Source organism: Xiphias gladius, chromosome 20 (assembly GCF_016859285.1).
Source record: "Xiphias gladius isolate SHS-SW01 ecotype Sanya breed wild chromosome 20, ASM1685928v1, whole genome shotgun sequence".
NCBI classification, from domain to species: domain Eukaryota; kingdom Metazoa; phylum Chordata; class Actinopteri; order Istiophoriformes; family Xiphiidae; genus Xiphias; species Xiphias gladius.
In genome coordinates this window covers 17,984,656-18,005,705 of record NC_053419.1, presented here as the reverse complement: position 1 = coordinate 18,005,705, position 21,050 = coordinate 17,984,656, and the positions used below count along the sequence as shown (strand labels likewise).

Sequence of the window (21,050 nt, the reverse complement as noted above, 5' to 3'; positions counted from 1 at the left end):
ATGCTGAGGGTGGGAGAGCTGGGTGATAATTCTCTTTGGGTTTCTTTACTATGAGCAACGCTTTTCACATTACACATGGTCATTTGCTCCACTGTCAATATAAGAATACTGGTTAGTGCAGCTTTAACTTTCCTGAGCTCCATTTTGTTTTATTGTGCAACATCCCTGCCTACAACTATGATAAATAAAAATGCAACAGGCAGTGAGTCCAAACAATTTACAGTTTATTGTTCTTCCTATCTGAAATGGTACAGCACATATAAAAGTTATAAAATTAACTAGAAGTCAGTTAGGGCTGAAGGTTTCGTATTCTACAGTGACATATAATACAGTGAAGATGCACATGAAACAAAACAGGGAAATGTGTTTTAACACCATGAATAAATAGTTGACAGACACAGATAAAACAAAACATTTAACCTACATGTACAGCATTTTCACTGTGCATAACAACAGGTCCTTGATAATGTTAATGGCCAGTATTTACTCTCATTAAATATGACTCATGTCTACCGTGGAATGATGAACGCCCACTGGACCATGATGTCTGTGTTTTGTGTGCATTTACTTTTGGTTCTGCTTCAATGCTGGTTGTGTGTTGCTGTGTGAGTAAAATGGCAATCCTGGCTCAGTCACTACAGGGGGTCCACATATATATATATAAATGATCTATAGTCCATGCAGACTGTGTACATACGCGTGTTCTCCAAGCATATAAAGAATGTTAGATATCGTGGCTCTAATCTATGTCAAGGTCAGAGTCCTCATCACTCACAGTGTTCTGAATGATGGCTCCATTGCGAACAGTCTTCGGCACAAGGGGGGGCTTGTCAGGCAGGAGGCCGTACTCCTGCAGCAGGGCCTCCAGGTCCACAGCGAAGAAATCTTCCCCGAGCTGGTCTGTGACCCGCACAAAGTTGCCGATCAGGTCTCCTCCTTTGTAAACGAGCAGAGCAGGCAGAGCACTGTCTCTGAACAGTGCGCTGGTGCTGATGGCCGAGCTGCGTACGCTGCAGAACTTGACGAGCGGGTATTCCTGAGCGAGACACAGCAGGCTGCCACTCATGGCCTCACAGCCCGGGATGTCTGGCTCGTAGATGTGGATCATGACCAGTGTGCTTTTATCCTCCTTGTCTAAAGCCTCCAGAAAGTCCTCTCCGCTGTTAAGTTCATAGACCTGCTCAAAGCGTTTACCACGGCAGAGCTGGCGCCGCATCTCTTCAATGCGCTGCATACGGTAATGCTGGAGGAAGTCTTCATCATCCTCCTCTTCCTGGAGCATGTTGTACTCCTGCATGGTCATCTGTCGAGTAGACAAAGAAGAAAACGCAGACGGATAGTTAAAGGAATAGTTAAACATTTTGTGAAAATCATTATTTGCTTTTTTGCAAAGAGTTTCACAGAGATTACAAGTTTAATACCACTCTCATCTCTGTAAGGTAAATATGAATCTACAACCAGCTGCCGGTTCGCTTAACTCAGCACAATGACTACAAATGGCCGAAACAGCTTACCCAGCTTGGTCCAAAGGTAACAAATTAACACTTAGTAACGTGTTTGTTCCATTAAAACAAACAATTGTTATTTTTATATCTTTATAAAAAATTCAAGATATAAAAATGACGATTCACCATTTTTCCAGAGGACTATGTACCAAAGTACGTCAAGTATTTTCCATTGTATTTTAGTTCAGACTCCACAAAGTTACCGATCCCAGCCAAGAAATGGTCTGATACATACATAAGAGTTTTTCCCCACAGTATAATAGTTTTCCTTTAACAAAATGCAATCCCATGGGCTACTCCTTTCACATAAGCACCAATCCATCCTGCAATGTATCCATACTGGTCTCTACTTTGGCAAATGATAATGCCGTGAGAACAATAAGCATCAATAAAATTTTTCAGGACATAAGAAATGTGTCATACTTTGCAGGTGCTTTGATACAAAGTGAAATCAAATGTGCCACTAACTTTACTAATCCACGATTAGACAATGTCATACAACAGAGGATGAAGATGCAGGGACTCCACTATGTTAATCAGGTTGTCTCTAATTAATATCTTGCCCTGATTCAGCCTTCTCCCATTAGCAAGTGTGGCACAGTTTGAAGAGTGAGTCACCTATGCACTGCCAGGATGGTGTGAGGAACAAGAACAAGCGAAGGGACCTTTCCACAAGCAATTCTTTCCCATGTGTGTATTTTGTCCCCATCCTACTTACTTTGCCTTTAATTTTGTCCTGAATCTCTTTTTGTTTCTCCTTGTCTTTTTCCAGGTCTAGGTCAGAGCGGCAGGTCATCGACAGCTTCTTGATTAGTCTTTCCATCTCTTTCTTCTGTTCTTGTTTCTGCTCCACCTCCAGCTGTTTGTATTTCCTCCAGTCATTGATCACACCCTTTGGTCCTGAGAAGGAACAGCAGGTGTCACTGTCATCATAGTAACTACTATAAATATGTACTACGCTCTAAGTAAATATAACGTCCGCATAAATGATAACTGGACGATCAGATAAAGTGAGAAACCAGTAATGGATCAGTGATGGAAAATGTGTAACCTTTGCCAAATAAATAAAAAGATTTGCAGTTATTTTCAAACCCTACTTTATAAACGTACGTTTTAAATGCACTACTCAAATGTTTTGTACTAAACAAAACTTTAAACTCGTACCACTGTTTGACAAATGCTCAATAACTAGACTGCTTGACTGGGAATAAAATTATCACTATTATTGCGGTTTAGACATTTTTACATCTTTGATCCAGCTGTGTGTTAATAAAAACTTTAACAAGTCACCAAACACGGGTTTATTGTACTAGAGCTGCAACTATTAGTCAATTAGTAGTTGTTGTGGTTAGTGGATTTGGATTTGTTGAAAGAAAATTTGGATTTGTCAAAAGAAAATTAACTGGTAACTATTTTGTTGACTGATTAATCGGTTCAGTTTAAAGTCCCAACAGAATTTGCTGCGTTTTCTGAACATATGTGATGTATGATAAATTAAATATCTCTTGGTTTTTGACTGTTGGTCGGAAAAAACGCGTCATTTTAAGATGTCACTTCAAGCTCTGGAAACCTATGATGACCATTTTTTTCACAATTTTGTAATAATGAAAATATTTGTTAGTTGCAGCCCTAATTGTAACATAGTTGGTGATTTTGTTGACACTGTAGGAATGATGTGAAGCATAGTCTTTTTTCTGTTTTATATCATTGTAAACTGAATACTTTGTGTTTTCGACTGTTGGACAAAACAAAACATCTGAAGACATCATCTTGGGCTCTGGAAAACTCTGATTTTATATACTGAACGATTAATCAAGAAAATGACTGTCCAGTTAATCAATAATGAAAATAATCATTAGTTGAAGCTCTAGGGTCAGTATTTGTGTTGGCAACCTGTGTTGACAGCACTTCCATCGGCGCTGTAGTCTATCTCAGGCTCATTGACGTTAGCGTCCCGGATGGTCTTGTTCTCCCCATCCTCATCCTCATTGTCGCTGCCTTCATCCTCACTGCTGCTGTAGTAGTATTGCAGCTTCTCTCCCAGTATCTTGTCGTCCAGAGTCGTCATGACAACAGCTCACCTGGGTTAAGCAGTTACTAGAGTGTTAAACAGGACACTAATTCAACTCGCTAATAAAACTTTTTCCAGACAAAGCTTAGGTTAATGCTTTTGTATAACATGGTATCATCATGTCTCTATTTATTCCGATTATGGATATGACTGAGAGCTCATCCTCCATCTATGTACTGCATGCAAGAGAAAGTGTGTGTATTAAGCAACATCAATATGAACTAATCTAATGCATTTTCTTTACTTGAATTCACAGACTAAATTGATATGCACAGCAAGCTCCATTTTCTTGAGTAATCTGACTAGAGCTAGAACTATTATTCAATTAACAGATTAGTCCATCGAAAAAGAAAATTAATCTGCAACTATTTTGGTAGTTAATTAATCGTTTCAGTCATTTTTCCACCAAAAAATGAGGATTTGCTGCTTGGTTTTCTCATATGGTTTTGGGCTGCTGGGCAGATAGACAAGGAATTTAAAGACATCAATTTGGGCTCTGGGATGTTACAATGGGCATTTTTTACTTGTTTAATCGATAAGGCAAATGACCAATAGTTACAGCCCTACATCTGACTAATAAATTGCACGGGCATGGCAGCTGACAGTGAGACAAAACTGCCATTTACCGTATTAACAACGTCGCAGCCTCACAAATAAAAACCTCTACAGATTAGCGGCACTTTTATCACATAATAGTCAGAGCACATCAATCAGTGGAGCGTAATAATCCAGACTGACAGCCATCCAAGCTGCCATAGGTCGGACAGAAAGAGCTTATTTCAAAAAATGGGACATCTACACTATACATAGGTTTTACTAAAGTGTGTCAATTTATCAAACCTGATCTTATATGCCTTTAATGATGCATTGAGCCGTATGTAAACCAACCCATTTGCACAGATGGAGAGACAAGGAGGCAGAGAGCCTTTATAAATTCCGTCTCACTTTAAACGGTGGTCAAGCATCAAAATAGAGGATAATCTCATGCCACACTACTGCGTACAGCTCTTTTGTTTGATTTGTCTGCTATTTGGTGTCAATGAATAATAATATCTCTCCTCTTCCTTTTAATATAATGTCCCGAACACATGTAAACAGTAGAGGCGATGGCCTGCAGCCAACAACCACGAGAATCCCTGCTGATGTGACAGCTAAATCGGCTAGTTATCGTTAGCAAAGTGTTAACTGTTACTGTTATTTCCTCAAGTACCTAAACGCCACTAGAAAGGGGATAGAGACGATCCAGTTAGCTTGTTTATTAAGTAGGACACGGGCGAACCGGCAGAATCTGCTTGCGTTTGTGACAGTGAGCTAAGTCAGCGTTAGCCAACTGAGCTAGCTGTTCTTACACTGACTATTAAACATTAGCTGGTCGTGTTACCGAACCGACCGTTATATGTAACTGGACTCCTACATTATACACTATTATAAAAGCATACATAATGTCCATTGATCATGAATCGACATGTTGCTCTTACCTTGAATTTATGGCCAGCTAATATTAGTAAAATGTCACCGACTCAAACTGTTCACTCTGGGTAATCTCCTATCTTCAGCTTCCGCAAACCACTCTCCCGGACTATGCTGCCTTCAATGCTCACTGCGGGGTCGTAAATATGAAACACAGGCGCAGAAACAACCGACATGTAAACTCAAGAGTTGCGACTTAGTCTATGTTTATGATATGCAAGCCGCGTCAGTAATAGTTTGTATAGATTAACCCATGATGTTTACTACAACTTTGATAGCACAAATATGGCCCCAAAATGCCTAAATGTTCGCATTTTTTAGTTACCTCTCTGTGAATTTGGACTTTACTGAGAGCATTTAAAGGCAACATAACAACATTGGCCATCCCATGGGCGAAAGACGTGCATGTTACGTGTACAGAAATGGCTCCTGAAAATGTCCTGTATACAGGCCGTTTAGGGGCGATGTAAGCGAGCTGGAGGCCCAAACGTTGGGATGAAAGCTCCGAGGGTGCGTATAAAGGACGTGTACAAATGTTCAACACGATGGAAATCATCCCACCCCAGATAAATGGTTTCAGCAAAGTTTAGTGACTGGTTTACAACATGTGGCATTATGAAATGTCTCCATGTTAACCCCGACACATCTCCTCCAAAGACGGATTACCACCCAGGCAGGGCAGGCAACCACCCCGGGGCTCCCAGACTCACAGGGCCCCCAAAAGCCCCTAGATTTACTCCATATCGTTTGGGTCTGCATAATTTGAGTAATTAAAAAGTTTAAAGAAATTTTTGCACCACCGAAGTAGAAAATGAACTGATCCTCCATCCTTCTTGTGTCCAAGCCATTGTAGAGGGACTCTAGTGAGTCAAAATCTAGTTTTAAAAACTTAACTGTTTTCATTTATTTTGAGCTAATTTGTTGTAACATTGTATTCTATCAGATTGCTTCAGTTTTTTTCTGTGTCAAATCATTAACGCACAGAAAACATCGGGCAACGTCGTATTATTCCATCATAGAAGTACGGTTGAAACGAACAATTATTTTCATTATCAATACATTTATTAAATTGATTGATTGCTCAATGAATAAAATGTCAGAAAAATAGTGAAACAAAACATATGAACATATTCAAATGCCTTTTTCTTGTCTGACCAACAGTCAAAACCCCACAAATGTTAAGTTTTTTTTTATCATACACAACACGGAAAACTGGCAAATATTCGTATTTGAGAAGCTGATGCCGGTGAATTTTTGGAATTTTTGTTTAAAAAATGACACAAAAGATGAATAAAATATAAAAAAAAAAAATTGCTGCCACTTAATTTTCTTTCAAACATGTATTTGATTAATCAACTAACCATTTCATCTCCAGAGTACTTTTACCCTGTAGGAGGTCGATCCGGCCGCGCTCTCCACCAAGGAATGCAGGAAGCCCGTCCTCTCCCTTCCCCGCTTGACGTGGTCACGACACGAGACCGAAAACAACCGTTTCGAGACAGCGCTTCTCAGCGAGCAAAAATGAGAATCCCCAGTTTCCTCGCAGGATTTGAAATGCTCCTCGCTCAGTTAGAAGAACACAACGGGGCCCGTGGAGGGTTATTTAGAGTACGTGGGTGCGAGACGAGTTGGTGCGAGCTTCAGTAACGACCGTATCAACTCCTTACTGGGCTTCACGTTGTGCACCCCTGCCATTTAAGACGATACAAATTGCAATTTTGCTTTGTTTCAACTAAACGTTGGCCTGAACAGGAACAGTACAATTTCCTAAAATGCTGTTTATCCTTTTTGTTTCGTAACCCACTGTCCCTTTAATGATCTTCCTGGGAACAACTTTCATTTTAGTGTTTTTTCCTACTTGCTGCTGATCCAGTTGGAGATGCCCCACATGTGTGGCTCTGGCTCCGGTCTGCAGAAATACATTACAAAGTCTACTTGGAAGATGCTTGAAGTGTTCTTATGCAGTTCCAAACTTCATAACCAGAAGGCAATATGATTATGAAATATGACATACTTGTACTACTACTACTATGGGTTCATAGTCTTTTCAGTTAATACAAACCTCTACAGAATTCATCTGAAAAGACAGACAGCACATACAAGTGTCTGTGGATTTATGTGTTTTTTCTGGCTTGTCACTTACATAAATAAACCCATATGTAAACAGAGTTTACCTAAACTTAAATGTTCTAAGCTACAGGGAAACCACTGCTCCAGTTTTATGTGTCTTTAAACCCTGCCGTGTATCCTGTTTATTAAAAAAAAAAAAAACAACCTTGCCATTGGTTGGGAATGCAAGCTCATGAGAGGTACAGAATAGATAATAAAAACAAAGATTTTAATCACTACCAATTTAAATAAATTGACAATAACCCACCTTGTGTCTATAGTTTTATTTCAATGAATGGTTATATTGCATTGCAAAAATGTATTTTAAAATAAACCTACAGACAGCACATACTTTTATTATTGGACAGGTTAAACATGTATTTTGATTGTATTTCAGTCTTCAGGTACTAAGTGTTATATAAAAATCATATATTTATGTCCTCGCTGATGTTTTTGTTCAAATGTGAGGCAGAGATTGAGCATGTTAAAGAAGATTTCATAAGCCCTGTGTCCCGTGTGATTCTCCAGTGCTTTTCAAACAAGCATTAGTGTAGGTTCTCCATGCAAGCATCTTCAACACTTGTTTGTTTTTTAGCAGCAGTCTCTTTTGCCTCCATATATTCTCTCAGACCATAACCTTCTGGTGTCTGGAAAGGGTCATAGCTCATCAGTCCATACTTTACTATCACTTTTCCCTCCTTGCGACTGCTCCTCCGTTGGAACTCTGAACGCCACGTACGGACATGTCCTGGTGTTCAAACATACCAGCTTCTTCAGTGTGGCAGAGTTCACTATGTCAAAGCCGACCTTGCCTCCAAAAGTGCTGGGCTTCCAGTAATCTGGAGAACATATAGGGTTTCCCAGAAGGCCTTTCAGGGAGAAGGGGGCGCCCATCTCCACCATGCTCTCTCCAAATAGTGCCTCCGGACGTGTTTTCTCCAACATCAAGCCGGGATAAAATTCAAGGGCATCAATGTCACCGTAGAATTCTTCAAGCGCACTGACTATCTCTTCATTATCTGCAAAAGGTAATCACACGTATTGCTCAGTTAATGCAAATATCTAAATTACAGAGCATCAAGGATTCATTTATAGGTTTGTTAGCCACACAGCAGCATGGCCCTACGGATGGCAGCGGAGCGTTGGTCAGCCAGGTTGACATTTTTGTTTTTTACTGAAGTATGTTAACAACTATTGGACAGATTGACATTAAATTTGGTACAGTGACCAGAGGATTGTCGGTGTCACCATGAGATTAGCATTCGTGGCAAATACTGGATGGATTACCATGAAATTTGGTACAAACATTCATGGATGAATCACAGTAACTTTAGTGATACCAACTTTGCATGTAGTGCCATCGTTAGGTCAAACTTTCAATTTCTACAGTACTTTGTTTGAAGACTAAAACACCTGCAAAACTATTGACATTCCTGTCAGCCTCAGCTGTACTTTGTGTTTAGTGGGAATGATCAAATATCAGCACGCTAACATGCTAAACTGATGGTAAACATTAGACCTGCTAGTTACCATGTTAGCACTGTCATTGTGGACATGTTAGCATGCTACCGTTAGAATTTAGCTCAAAGTACTGCTGTGTCTAAACCTCACAGAGCCGCTAAGGTGGCTATGGAGTCTTGTCTGTTAATAACGTTCCTGTGCCGGAGCTACGTGATGCAAGCCAACGTGAAGGTAAAACACAGTACACACAGCGCAGTGCATGTCAGGCAATGCCGAATACATCATCAGCTGAGGAATTTAGCTAAAAATGTCTTCCCTTACTACCCTTCACAGGACAGCAGTGGAAAACTCTGCAATAGCAATGGACGGCAACCGACAATACAACCGCCGATAAATCAAGCAGATGCCATTAATTCCAGGAATGTATGTTCAGCTGCTCTCATGGACTTGTAAAAGTCATTAATCACATGCCTTGAGGGCTGCACCTCGTGTTGTGTGGTCTGCACACGGAATTGTTTTTCTTACCACTGAATTGTCTGAACGATGTGTACGGCTTGAGGTTAAAACGCTTCCTGTACTCGTTGAAGGGCTGCATGCGGAGTTGGCGGGACTCCTCTATGGTTCCCACAGCCACTTTGGTCACCACGGCATTGATGTTATGGCCCCCGCCAATCTGTAGGACAAAGGTTTGAGAACTGATTATTTAATATGAAAAATAACATCATTCAAAATTCAATATGAATGAAGGTTTTAACATCTGTGAGAAACGTTAACTTTATAAAAATGCCAGGTGAATGTATAATCAAAATATTTAATGTTAAATATGAAACATGCATACAAACATGTATTAAAATGTCAGGCTTCATCTTTCATACATGTACTTCTATGTATAAGTTTACTTGTTGGCAACTTCTTTTTCTGGATTCTTCACTGGTACAATCTCAGACGTGTATTAATCTTTGTATGTAGCATAATGCTCACCCTTCCCACACAAACTGAACCAGTATGAAGTTTTTATTTAATAAATTGTTACTTTGTTTAATCTAAATGACAGGGACAAACGATGGTCAGTAAAATTACATATTTCATGCAGCCCCACTGTATTATGTTTCTTGTTCTGTATATCACAGTGCTGGATAACTTGTAAGAATTTCTTATTTAATCATCATAAAAGATATTCACTGTTTTTTATTTCCATGCAGTGCAAAGCAGCTTAAGTGGATGTGCTTTGATTTGTCTAGAGACTACAGGGTGGTATGTATATGTTAAGCTGCGATTAAGTGTACGGGCTAATGCAGGCTGGTCAATGTAGTGATCTGTGAAGACAGTAATTAATAAACATTAATTGTTTCCAGTTTATACATACATGTCAGTATAAGGCAGAAAGGGAACCCAGAATACCAATATCATAATATTCTCTTTCTGTTCAGTGTATAAAACAGTTTGTAACTATTCTGTTCCCCCTTTTTAGAGGGTCTACTTTGGGTTCAGCCTAACATATGTTGTTATCATAAAAACAATGCAGCAATCCCCACCAACCTCAGCCAAACAATAGACAATACAATAACCTTAGTGACCATAGGTTATCAACTTGTATTCATGCTAAGTGTTTACAGGATTCAAATCCGACAAAAGAGGAAGACTAAGTTTGAATGCCAAGAAAAACACTTGACACAGCTATCCGAAGCAAGACTGCAGGTTCTATGAGTTAGAGACCTACCTAAATCTAGAAACAACTGTACCCTAAACCTACAACTTATCTCTCTTTGAACTATGTTACATCATTATGTTAGTTTTAATGTCCGTGGTTTGTTACCTGGCCAGCAACCTGCCGAGAGAAAGCGTCCACCAGCTTCTCAATGCCGTAGTGTGTGAGAACAGAAGTGTTGAAGAGGAACTGTGCGTATGACAGTTCATCTCCGTTAATAAAGAAGCTGTCGGGCATTAAGGGGTGCCAGTGGTAGAGCTGGCTGAACTCCAGAGCGATGCGGTTCCCATACTGGAAGTGGGAGTTGAACAGCAGCGTGGGGTCAAACTTCAGATTCAGCAGGTATCCACTGAGGTGCTGTACGTACTCCTCTATCACGATCTTTATGGTCTCACCTGAGAGAAACATGCAGAGACACAAAGAGGGAATTAAAATTAAATACACCGTCTTGATACTGTGTCACAACTGCACAGGTTCAAAGTCAAGTTGACTCCAACAAAGTTATCATCCATGGGCTTATGCAGAGGTGTGCTGACATACACTGTTATTTAAACATCATGAAGTACACCAGCACTAAGCAAGCAAAATAAAAAAGGGCAAAAAGTAAGAAAAATAATGAATGCATTAAAGGAATAGTTGGACGTTTTGGGAAATAAGCTTTTTTGCTTTCCTGCTGTGAGTTAGATAAGAAAATTGATTCATATCTCATGTCTGTTAGTTAAATAAAAAGCTCCAGTCAACAGCCGGTAAATCATAAAGGCGAAAAATGGGGAAAATTGCTAGTCTGGCTCTGTCCACAGTCAACAACTTCCACCCATCAGCATTTTAAAGGCTCACATGTGAACACGTAATATCTTATTTGTTTAATCTGTAAAACAGCCAAAGTATAAAAACGACAATTTGTGGTCTTATGGGGTTTTTATGTGCTAGATTCTTTCTGGGCTGAGTGTACTGACTTTTTGGAGTCCTGGTGTCACTATGACGTGGCTTAGTACCTAGCAGAGTCCCAAAAGTTGCTGTGTCACGACCACAAAATAGTCCAGCACATACTGTAACCCCCCTATAAAAGCTTAAACACTTAAATAGATAGATATAACGTGTTAATTAGTGAGTTTCAGAGGTGCTGGTAGGCAGGTATTTTTTTTTAACCTTTGGACAGAGCCAGATGGGATTGGGATCCATATTCTCATCTAACTCTCAGCAAGAAAACAAATAAACGGGTTTCCCAAAATGTGAAATTATTCCTTTAAAAGTGTGCCCAGCTCACCGATGATGATGAGGCGCGTGGTCTGGAAAAGCTGTTCGTCGTCCCAGGTGGGATGCTCTGCTTTCAGGATGTCACAGACTCGGTTATGCTCTCTCAGCCACAGCGTGGCGTACATCCCCAAACCGGGGAGCAGTCCAAACACTTCCTGACCGATAGCCAATTGACCCTCAGGGGGGACGCCAGGAGGGTAGCTCATCCTAATAGGCGCATCAGCTACAGTAGGAGGGTACATCTTGCCGTCAATTAACTAATGGGGAAAAAAAAAAAAAAAAAAATTATACAGAACAACTCACTGCCTTCCTAACCTTTTCCACTTTATCTGACACTATATTCCTGCTGCAAGATGTATCCTATCATATCACATCTATGATATTTGGCAGATACTGGTCAGAATGAATGATTGATTAGTGAGTGACAGTGTTCTGGTTTGATTAATGACAATTACAGATTCACTCTGCCATTGAAATGGAAACAAAAGCCAATGATATTGCAACTGAAGGAGTTTTTGTTCCAATCTTGATCAACATGTTGAGATAAGTCTCTTTCACCTGATACTTGAGTTTTCCGTCTCTGTGAAGCCTGAGCTGGAGCTGACGTTCCAGGCTGTCTCCATAAATGTGCCCTGCATCCACCTGTATGTGTCACAGGTGACAAAAAATTAAGTGAGAGGATGAAAGCTAATAAATACAACCACCCCCTAGTCTTTATTCACTAAAAATTTCACATTAAAAGTACAAATACAAAGTTGTTCAGCTACAATGACAAACATTAGCGGCATATTCTGTGAGGCTTTCTCTACTATCACTCCAACAAATCTTTCAGAAAAACCAGATTAATTTTTAACCGTTCAATAATCCCTTCCTCTCTGACCTTGACTACATAACCGCACTTGAAAATATAAAATTCCAAAAGAAACCATAACCCCAAAGTCTGTTTCATGGTCATTGATTCTGTTCTTAGTGGTCTTTCCAACACAAACCTTGGACCTAGTGGTGACTGCAGTAATCTGCTATCCATTTTACTGGTAAATTAGAGTATAATGTTCCATAGTTTACTTAGTTTTGGTGATAATCCTGCACCCCTTAATCAGTTTAAACTAATCAACATTTCAACTTTGAAATTTTGAAATATGTCACTCAAATGTAGTTTAAACACTGTGCCAACTAAGACTAACCACTTTTAGACACTTTATTTTATTGATTATTAACAGTTCTTTGGTTACCTTCCCAAGCTTCTTTTAATTGTTCCATTATTCAACCATTACTAAAGAAATCACTCAGCAACTATAGACCTATTTCAAATTATTATTTTTATCTAAGGTTCAAGAGAAAGTGGTCTAAATTCAGATAACTTCTTTCACTGTAAGAACAATTCAGACATTTGAAATACTTTTCAGGTTTTAAAGTCTGCAATTGTAATAAGACAACCCTTGTAGATGACCTTTAAATATTGAAAGCAGTGACTGATTGTGATGGACTATTTCTTGGTCAGGACTAGTAACTTCCTGGAGTCTCTGCTGATTGACTGCCAAGTGGTCCCAGTTTTTCAGATTAAACAAATGAGAGATGAAGTGTTAATTAGGGAGCTTTAGATGTGCTCAGAGGCAGATTTTGATATGTTTGGACAGAGCCAGGGTAGCTGTTTCCCCGTTCCCAGTTGTGAGTGAGACACACATGAGTGTGGTATCAATCAATCTCATTGAAATTTTGGCAAGAAAGCGAATAAGCGTATTTCCCAAAATGTCGCACTTGGGGGAACTTAAAGGTACTGCTTTAAACCTGTTATATTTTTATCTCTCAAGAAAAGCCTTCTCTATTGTATTAGGAGATTTGTGTTCCTCCCTAAATCAGTTTAGTTGTGGTGTCCCTCAAGGATCTATTCTCAGCCCACTGTTGTTTACAACTTACACGCTTCCCCTCAGTCAGGTGATACAAAAAACCATGATGTCCTAATAAATCCCACTGCAATCCTACAAGTTTAGAAGTCTAACAAATCTTGCCAGATTAATTGTCATTAAATGCTCAATGTACCAAAATGTTCCTAAAATTTAACGATGAAAAATCCGAGGTCATGCTGATCGAATCAGCAATATTTATCATCAAGTTCGACAGCAAGCTAGGCTGCCTGTCATAAAATGTGAGGGAACTTCCAGCAATCTTGGCATGAAATTTGATTTAGATCTTTGTTTTGATGAACAAATAAAGAATATAGTCCCTTCATGTTTTATTCAGCCCAAGGAAATCTCGGAAATTAGGTCATTTCTGTTTCCTGCTGATTTACATAAAGTTATACATGCTTCTATGTTTTCATGCCTGAACAAATGCAATGCACCTTTTTTATGATTTAATATGTCAAAAACTGTTTTAAATCACCGCTGTTGCTATTTTATGTGTTTTATCTACTTTTAACAGTATTTAATTGTCCTTATGTTTCATGATTTAATTTCTTGTTTTTACAATTTTTCTTTTTTGTTTTTCCTTGGAAAGCACTTTGTAACTCTGTTATGAAGAGTGCTATTCAATTGAAGTTTATCATTATTAAATGGAGAAAACCTCTAAATCTACTAACCCCATGTGCTAGAGCCTTAGTGTAGCCCAGGCCCATGCGATTGTAGGTCTTAAAGAACTGGTGGGTGAAGTGCTGTGCGAAGAAGGCGAACATGAGGTTGGAGCCCTTGGGGTCAGGTCTGAAGGCTCTTCTCTTCAGCAGTCTCTCAACTAGCAGCTCAGGGTCAGGCAGCCCAGCCTTGCCTGAACAGAATCACCACAACGTCGCACACAGCACAGGGCACAGATACACCACGCCTCTAGTCATAATACTGAAACGGTATATCTGTGAAAACATTACTGATACAGTTGACACATCCCACTGCACTTCTGAACCGTTCAAGGTCATTAATCTGAATGCATGTCACTATGGTGAGAGGTTTAGTTTCACTGACAAAACACTGGGCAAAGGATATGTTCTACATTTGATTTACTGATACTGTCACACACTCGCATCTCATAAACAACATCAAAATCATCCACTTGTGGAAAGTAACTTAGCACATTTTCTCAGGTACTGTAATTACCGTAAGTACAAATTTGTAGTATTTATATTCCATTTCATGCTACTTTATAGTTCTAAAGTATAGAAGGAAGCATTGTAATTTTACACTTCTACATTCATCTGACAGCTACAGCATATTTTTCTGGTTAAGATTTTCATACAAAATACAAGATAAACTTATAAAATACTACGAACTGGTGTAGATTAAACGACCCAGTAGTATACAAAGTAGTAAAAATACTCTTTACCTTGAGTAGGTAAAACATTAAACTTCTGATTACATGTTAATGCATGGGTAAAAATAAAACAGCAATGTAATACATAATAATAAAAAAACACACTGAAATGATCTTAATACTTATTCCACCACTGAAGCTTTCATGGTATTACTATGAATAAGTAGAGCTGGGTATCTTTCGATATATATGTTTTGATACGTGCTTTAACGATAACTTATTCTGAGATATATATATAAGTATGTTTTACTACAAAATCCTTTGTTATTTGAGAAAAAAAAACAGAGGCCTTGATATTAAATGTTGTTTAAAAACAAGCACCTGTACAAGAATCTGTGCTTAAATAAAATCTAATGTAATCTCTAATCGATAATGAGCAAAATTTGTATCTAAAACAGTAACTACGTGATCAAAGAAAAAGTCAACATGATTACATGATTACATCTGACATTCGATACCAACTTTCTATAGTTGATAGTGTTCAGTACTCAGTGCTATGGGCACATTTCAGTTGTTACCAAAACAGTACTGGGGTTCAACACTGATAAATAGGGAATATCACTTAACACACAGAGCTCGATATTTAAACATTTATTAGTTGATTTTTTGGCCACTTGGGGGCAGCGTAACAATTTATTTGGTTTCCTATTCACGCACCCAGCATATACGGAGCAACACCAGCATTCATTTGGCGCCGTGTTTTTTTATCCGCTGGATGGATCGAAGTCAAATATTCACTCTCCTTATTACTCTCTGCCAGCTACTGAGGGAAATATCAGCCTCTTCAGCTGCTATTCGCTCCACTACGTTCACCAGCTAGTCCCTAACTCTGTCTGCTGCTTGGTGCTGGGGAGGTAGCGTACAGTGGGTTTATAAGAGCTTTTAGGCTGCAAAACAGCTGACGAGAGCGGTGAGACAGAATAACAACAGCAAAGGGGTGGGCCGTAAAAACCAAAACGATGGGCTGAAAGACACTAAAATTATCCACAGATTTGAGGGGAATTGCAGAGTTGGGAGCTAATACTCTGTTGGTTTGTCTGTACGAGTGACACCTTTCACATTATATGTAGCCACTTGATACAATCGTGATACACAACAATGCAGTTTTAAACTTAATACAAAAGAGTGGCTAACCTTTAACTCCCAGAGGTGTAGGGCAATCGTCTGGCACCGGGGGCAGAATCCGAGTGTAGTAGCTCAGATTATAGTAGGATTCCCAGCTGAGGTAGCCATACTTTGAGTTAAAGGTTGGAGGGCTTGGAATTAAATTGGACCTGACTGCTCACACAAAAAAAAAAAAGGAAAAGAAAGGAAAAGAAAAAAAACGTTATCAGATATATTGAACACATGACAGCCCTGAATGAATTTCTTCAAGTTAAGGGGTGACTCCGGACCTGTGAGTACCAGCCGCATGAGAGCCTCCCGTAGGAAGGTGTGGTTGATGATGTCCCAGAGCCATTGGAAATGTGTGAGAATGTAATGCAACACATCTGGACTGGGCTTGAAGAACTGACGTACCCTGGTCCAAAACTCCGCTGTGGTGAAAGGACATTTGAAAAACAATCTTTCGTTACTGGAAATCACGGGCGTCTGGGAAATAAAAGTGGAAATTCACTCAGTATACAGCACATGGCCTGGTTTTATAACTTGGATTTAGACCTTTGAATCACAACCCACATTTCCTTGTTCTATGTCATTGAATGAAACGAACTGCAAAGTGCCCCAGGAACCCACTTACCACACAGCAAATCAAGAGAAAATTAATTGGCAACTATTTTGATGATCACATAGTCACATTTTAATCGTTTTTTTAAAGCAAAAAGCACAAATATTCCCTGGTTCCAGCTTCTCAAATGTGAGGATTTGATGCTGCTCATTGCCATGCATGATAGTAAACTAAACATCTTTGCGTTTTGGAGGGCTGGTAACACAAAACAAGACATCTGAAGATGTCACCTTGGACTAGGGGAAATTTTAATGGGCATTTTTCAACATTTTCTGCTAATCTGTAGATAAAATGATTAAAAAATGAATGAAGAAGATAATCGTAACATTCATCAACAGTGAAAATAATCATTAGTTTACTACCACGTGGTTTTATTTGCTGATTCGTGTCATTTTTGATCCAATAGATATTTGACTGCAGGAAAGCAAATAAGCCTGTTTGCAAAAATATCAAACGATTCCTTTTAACAGAATAAGTAAAATTTTGAAAACTCAGTTTCATGAAGTTTCATGAAGATGTTTTAGAGTTGATTCTGTTGGTGTAAAATAATGGAGCCACATGTATTTGGCTACTCTACTTTATGTAGGAAGCAGAAGTATGAGATTATGTAAATGTTATCACTGAATCCCATTTTCCCTTCTCCTGTTTCACTTTGCTGGTCATATCCTTCCCTCTCCTCCCACTCCTTATTTTTCCTTTGAACAATAAAAGCAATGGTTAATTGTTATGCTGCCTGGAGAGTGTCACGCAACTACATAACCGCCGGCCAAATACATCACATTGGATTAAGGACTACAATGTGTGTGGGTTTCTTGTGGAAGGGAAGCAGACCGGCAGAATTAGTAGGCGCTTCAGTGAAGCAATCAGCAGAAGCAGCTCTGATCGAGCCGGCCTCTTCCTGGCAGTGGATCCTGTTCCTCCAATTTTTCCAAATATTTGGGTCTAGACAAGAAGTCCTAACTCTGTGAGCCAGGCTATGTTACATCTCCTGATGTAAAAACAACAAAATGAAAGTCTTTCATTCGCCGGCCAGCTGACCCCCTTCCATCTTATGTCCTGAGGAATCACTGAATATATCAAAGTCCCCAGAAGTACAGTAATAAAAGAGAACATGAGAGCCGGTCTCATTAGGATAACTTCACTCACGGACAGTGCAGTTTTCTCCATGGTAGCCGGTGCGAGTGCAGTCACATTCATACTCGTCCTCACCGTACCTTACACACACACCCCAGTGCTGGCAGGGGAAATAACAGCACGGGTTCACTGTGGAAAGCAAGAAGGAGAGCTAGTGTCAAAAGACAGAGGGAAGTGCTCCCATAAACTCTGGCAAGCGCATCTCATATGAAGCTTTGACACTGTAAGTAAATGGAAAAGCGATCAAACATTAGCTTGACAATATTACAATATTACCGCTGCCCTGCTTCTCGCATAGTGATATGGTTTGTTTTCACGAAAACATCTGTCTTAAATAAGATTTCCGCTACAGCATTTCTTGGAGTGACCCTTAAGGAATCGACTTTATGAAGAAACAAAAAAAAAAAAAAAAATCTGCCAGTGAGGTAATTCCATTTTATTTCCTGTTCCTACAGCAGCTGTTGTTTTTCAGGAAATATTTTTGTAGAAAATAATGTCAGCGTCGTGAGAAAAGACAATTACTGCATGGCTGTAGCACAGATATGACAGCACTTAAAAGTATCTTGAGGGAAAGGGAAATTACAAGGCCGTGATATCCATGTATTCCCTAACAATTTTCTCAAAACTGTCCTGGAAAGAACTGTGGAATCTGGTGCTACCAGCACAGACTGCAGGAAATCCCCAGCCCCCAAAATGACAAGCTGCTGTTTTTACAATTCAGTTTTTGTACCGATTAAACAGATGACACAGATGTATCTTGTTACCTTTGGACGGAGCCACTCTAGCTGTTTCCCCCTTGTTTCCAGTCTTTGTGCTAAGCTAAACTTATAATTAAAGGAAATGCATGTGAGTTGCATCGATCTTCTCATCCAACTCTCTGCCAGAAAGAAAATAAGTCTATTTACCAAAACTATTCCTTTAGATAGATAAGATTTAACAAGGACAGAAATATGACTGCCTCTGTCATGGGTGTACGATTATGTTATGGTTATGTCTGTAGATGTGTCTTAAACTTCTCTATGATTCAAACAAATGCGTGTAGAGAGAGACACTCTCTTAAGTTTTTGGCAAATCAAGTCAGCCCCATGAAAAAACCCTCTAAACACAGAAACAGATGGAGGGACGAGATACACCGAGCAAAGTTTATATTAAACTGAGAAATGAAACCCTCCTAATGCACTGAGGGATGGCAGATCCGACTGTTTGCATCAGACATTCCTCCGCCCCTGAGATTTACGCACAAATAATTACAAGTTCATAATATTGTAGAATAGTTCTGGGTCTAGCGTTACGGTCACGCAATGTTATGTGAACCGTGTGATACGCTATAAAACATCCCGGTAAAAGGCGGCTGTGCTCTTACATACACTTCCCTACACACCCAGAGATACACCTTTCCCTGGCCCCCATTGCACCGCAGACTCAACTCTGTAAATGAATCACTGTCCTCCGCGTCAACGCGCCCCGTGACGAAATTTGTCTCAAAATCTGGGAACGTACCTCCCCCCTCCCGTGCGAGTTTTAACGTGAACAATGACACACCTTCCCCGTACAGAAATCACGTAAACGAAAGCTTCGAATAGATGCGAAGGAACGTTTTTTGTTCACGAGTGCGTGAGCGGAAGAAGTTGGCCCGAGGGCAGGATGGTTTATTGTGTACAGAAGTGGTTTTGGGATGGGGGGGCAAATAGGTAGTGCTGCTTATCTCCACAGGTCAGGCAGGAAAAGTCTGTTCGGGGGTTTCACTGCAAGAAATGCACGTATCCACTCTGACAAATTCCTGCAGCGCTGAGTCTTGAAATCCTTGTCTTTAAGAAAACCAAATGGATCAAATGCTCCATTTATTACATAAATAAAACGATCTTACCGTCTTTCACTGTAATTTCAGTAAGAAGACCTTAAGAGGATTCTGAAACAAGCTAAAAACTAGGTCCCCCAAGTGCTTGGTTTTGCTTTCCAAGGTGTCAAACATGACCTCGTTTAAATAGTCGTTTTTGCAGTGCCTCCTATAGCTGATGAAGTCCTGTTACTTAGTACGAGCTGGCCTGCCAGGGCCCGTCTCTGTTATCAGGGTTACAGGGTGTCTGGTAGCACGGTGCGAGCTTTGCCCGCTGTGTTCAGAGGGAGATCTGATAAGGAAATAGGGAGGATGGGAAGACAGGTATGCACCGCGCCTCCCCGAACACGTCTCCGGCCCGAGACCCCGGCAATTGCGCAGCAGGGGAAGTCTCAGGCCGGCAGGTCATCACATTACAGTGCAGGCATTACAGTCTGTTCCAAACCCACTGACCTCTCACCCACCTGTGTTGGAGGTAACCTCATCACCCAAGCATGCAGGTTGCCGCAACAGCAGGAGGAGAGCACAAAGCGATCCTAGAACAGAGGCTTCAGCAAAAGTCTGCAATCAGTTCGCGTGTCGGAGCAGCAGGGTAAAACAGAAAAGCGGCCACACAAGCAGCAGTCAGTCATTACTTACATCTCATTTCAGGAAAAGTTCTTTCCCACTCATCAAAAAAAAAAAAAAAAAAAAAAAGAAAGAAAGAAAGAAAAAAAGCGCAATAATCGGGTTTTTGCGGGAGATGCGTCGGGGCTGTAGGGAGGAGATCCAGTTGCGGACGGACAAAAAGGTCAGACTGGCAGGACCAGCAGACCCAAGCAGGCTAAATACCGTCTCTGAGCGTCGTGCTGAGCCTTTACCTGCCCTCAGACTGAAAAGGGAAAGTGGGACGGTGACTCCAGCCAAGTGTGTGTGAGTGTGTGAATGTGTGTGTGTGTGTGTGTGAGGGGGGGGGGGTCCAGCTCTTTACCGCCTCCTGCTGTTACCAACTCGTGTCCGAACGCTCGATACCTGCCCGATTCATACGCTGCAGCAGCAACAGCCTGCATTTACCCGGTGTAGTTAAATCATTGGGACCAGAGATGGTGGCTCGCATCCCTTTAGCTGCTTCAGTGTCGGGGTCCCGGTATGGTTCATGCCGCCTCGCTGTCTGTCATGGTTTACTGGGACACTTGAACACAACAGAGCATTTGCAATTTCTATATACACTTTAATGACAAAAAAGTTTTGTTTTTTTTCACAAGCAGGTCATAAATATTTCTGCTTTGAAACTAGTCTGTTTTTTTTTATTTTATTTTAGTTATTTGTACATTTTCATTGCTGTAAAATGGTTCTTCTACATTAAGTTAGTTGTGCTGGGCACAGACAAGATAGGAAACACTGCTGAACTGCAAGGAAACGTATGATTCCCTATTCATTACTTTCCCTCTAAAAAAAAAACATAGTCAATACTGGAGACAACATCCATAGAAACC

At 40.1% G+C, this 21,050-nt stretch overlaps 1 protein-coding gene across 1 annotated transcript; it reads right to left on the bottom strand.

The window, feature by feature from the left end:
* Positions 1-207: 207 nt before the first annotated feature.
* Positions 208-20,430, bottom strand: pdcl (phosducin-like). The gene is made up of 14 exons (XM_040158085.1): positions 20,215-20,430; positions 20,040-20,123; positions 17,751-17,867; positions 16,273-16,413; positions 16,013-16,156; positions 14,160-14,341; positions 12,140-12,223; positions 11,592-11,838; positions 10,433-10,719; positions 9,142-9,289; positions 7,816-8,174; positions 3,399-3,582; positions 2,224-2,405; positions 208-1,303 (listed from the first exon to the last, which is right to left on the bottom strand). Exons 1-14 carry the CDS (start codon positions 20,219-20,221, stop codon positions 740-742), a joined length of 2,730 nt encoding a protein of 909 aa, XP_040014019.1. The 5' UTR covers positions 20,222-20,430; the 3' UTR covers positions 208-739.
* Positions 20,431-21,050: the final 620 nt, after the last annotated feature.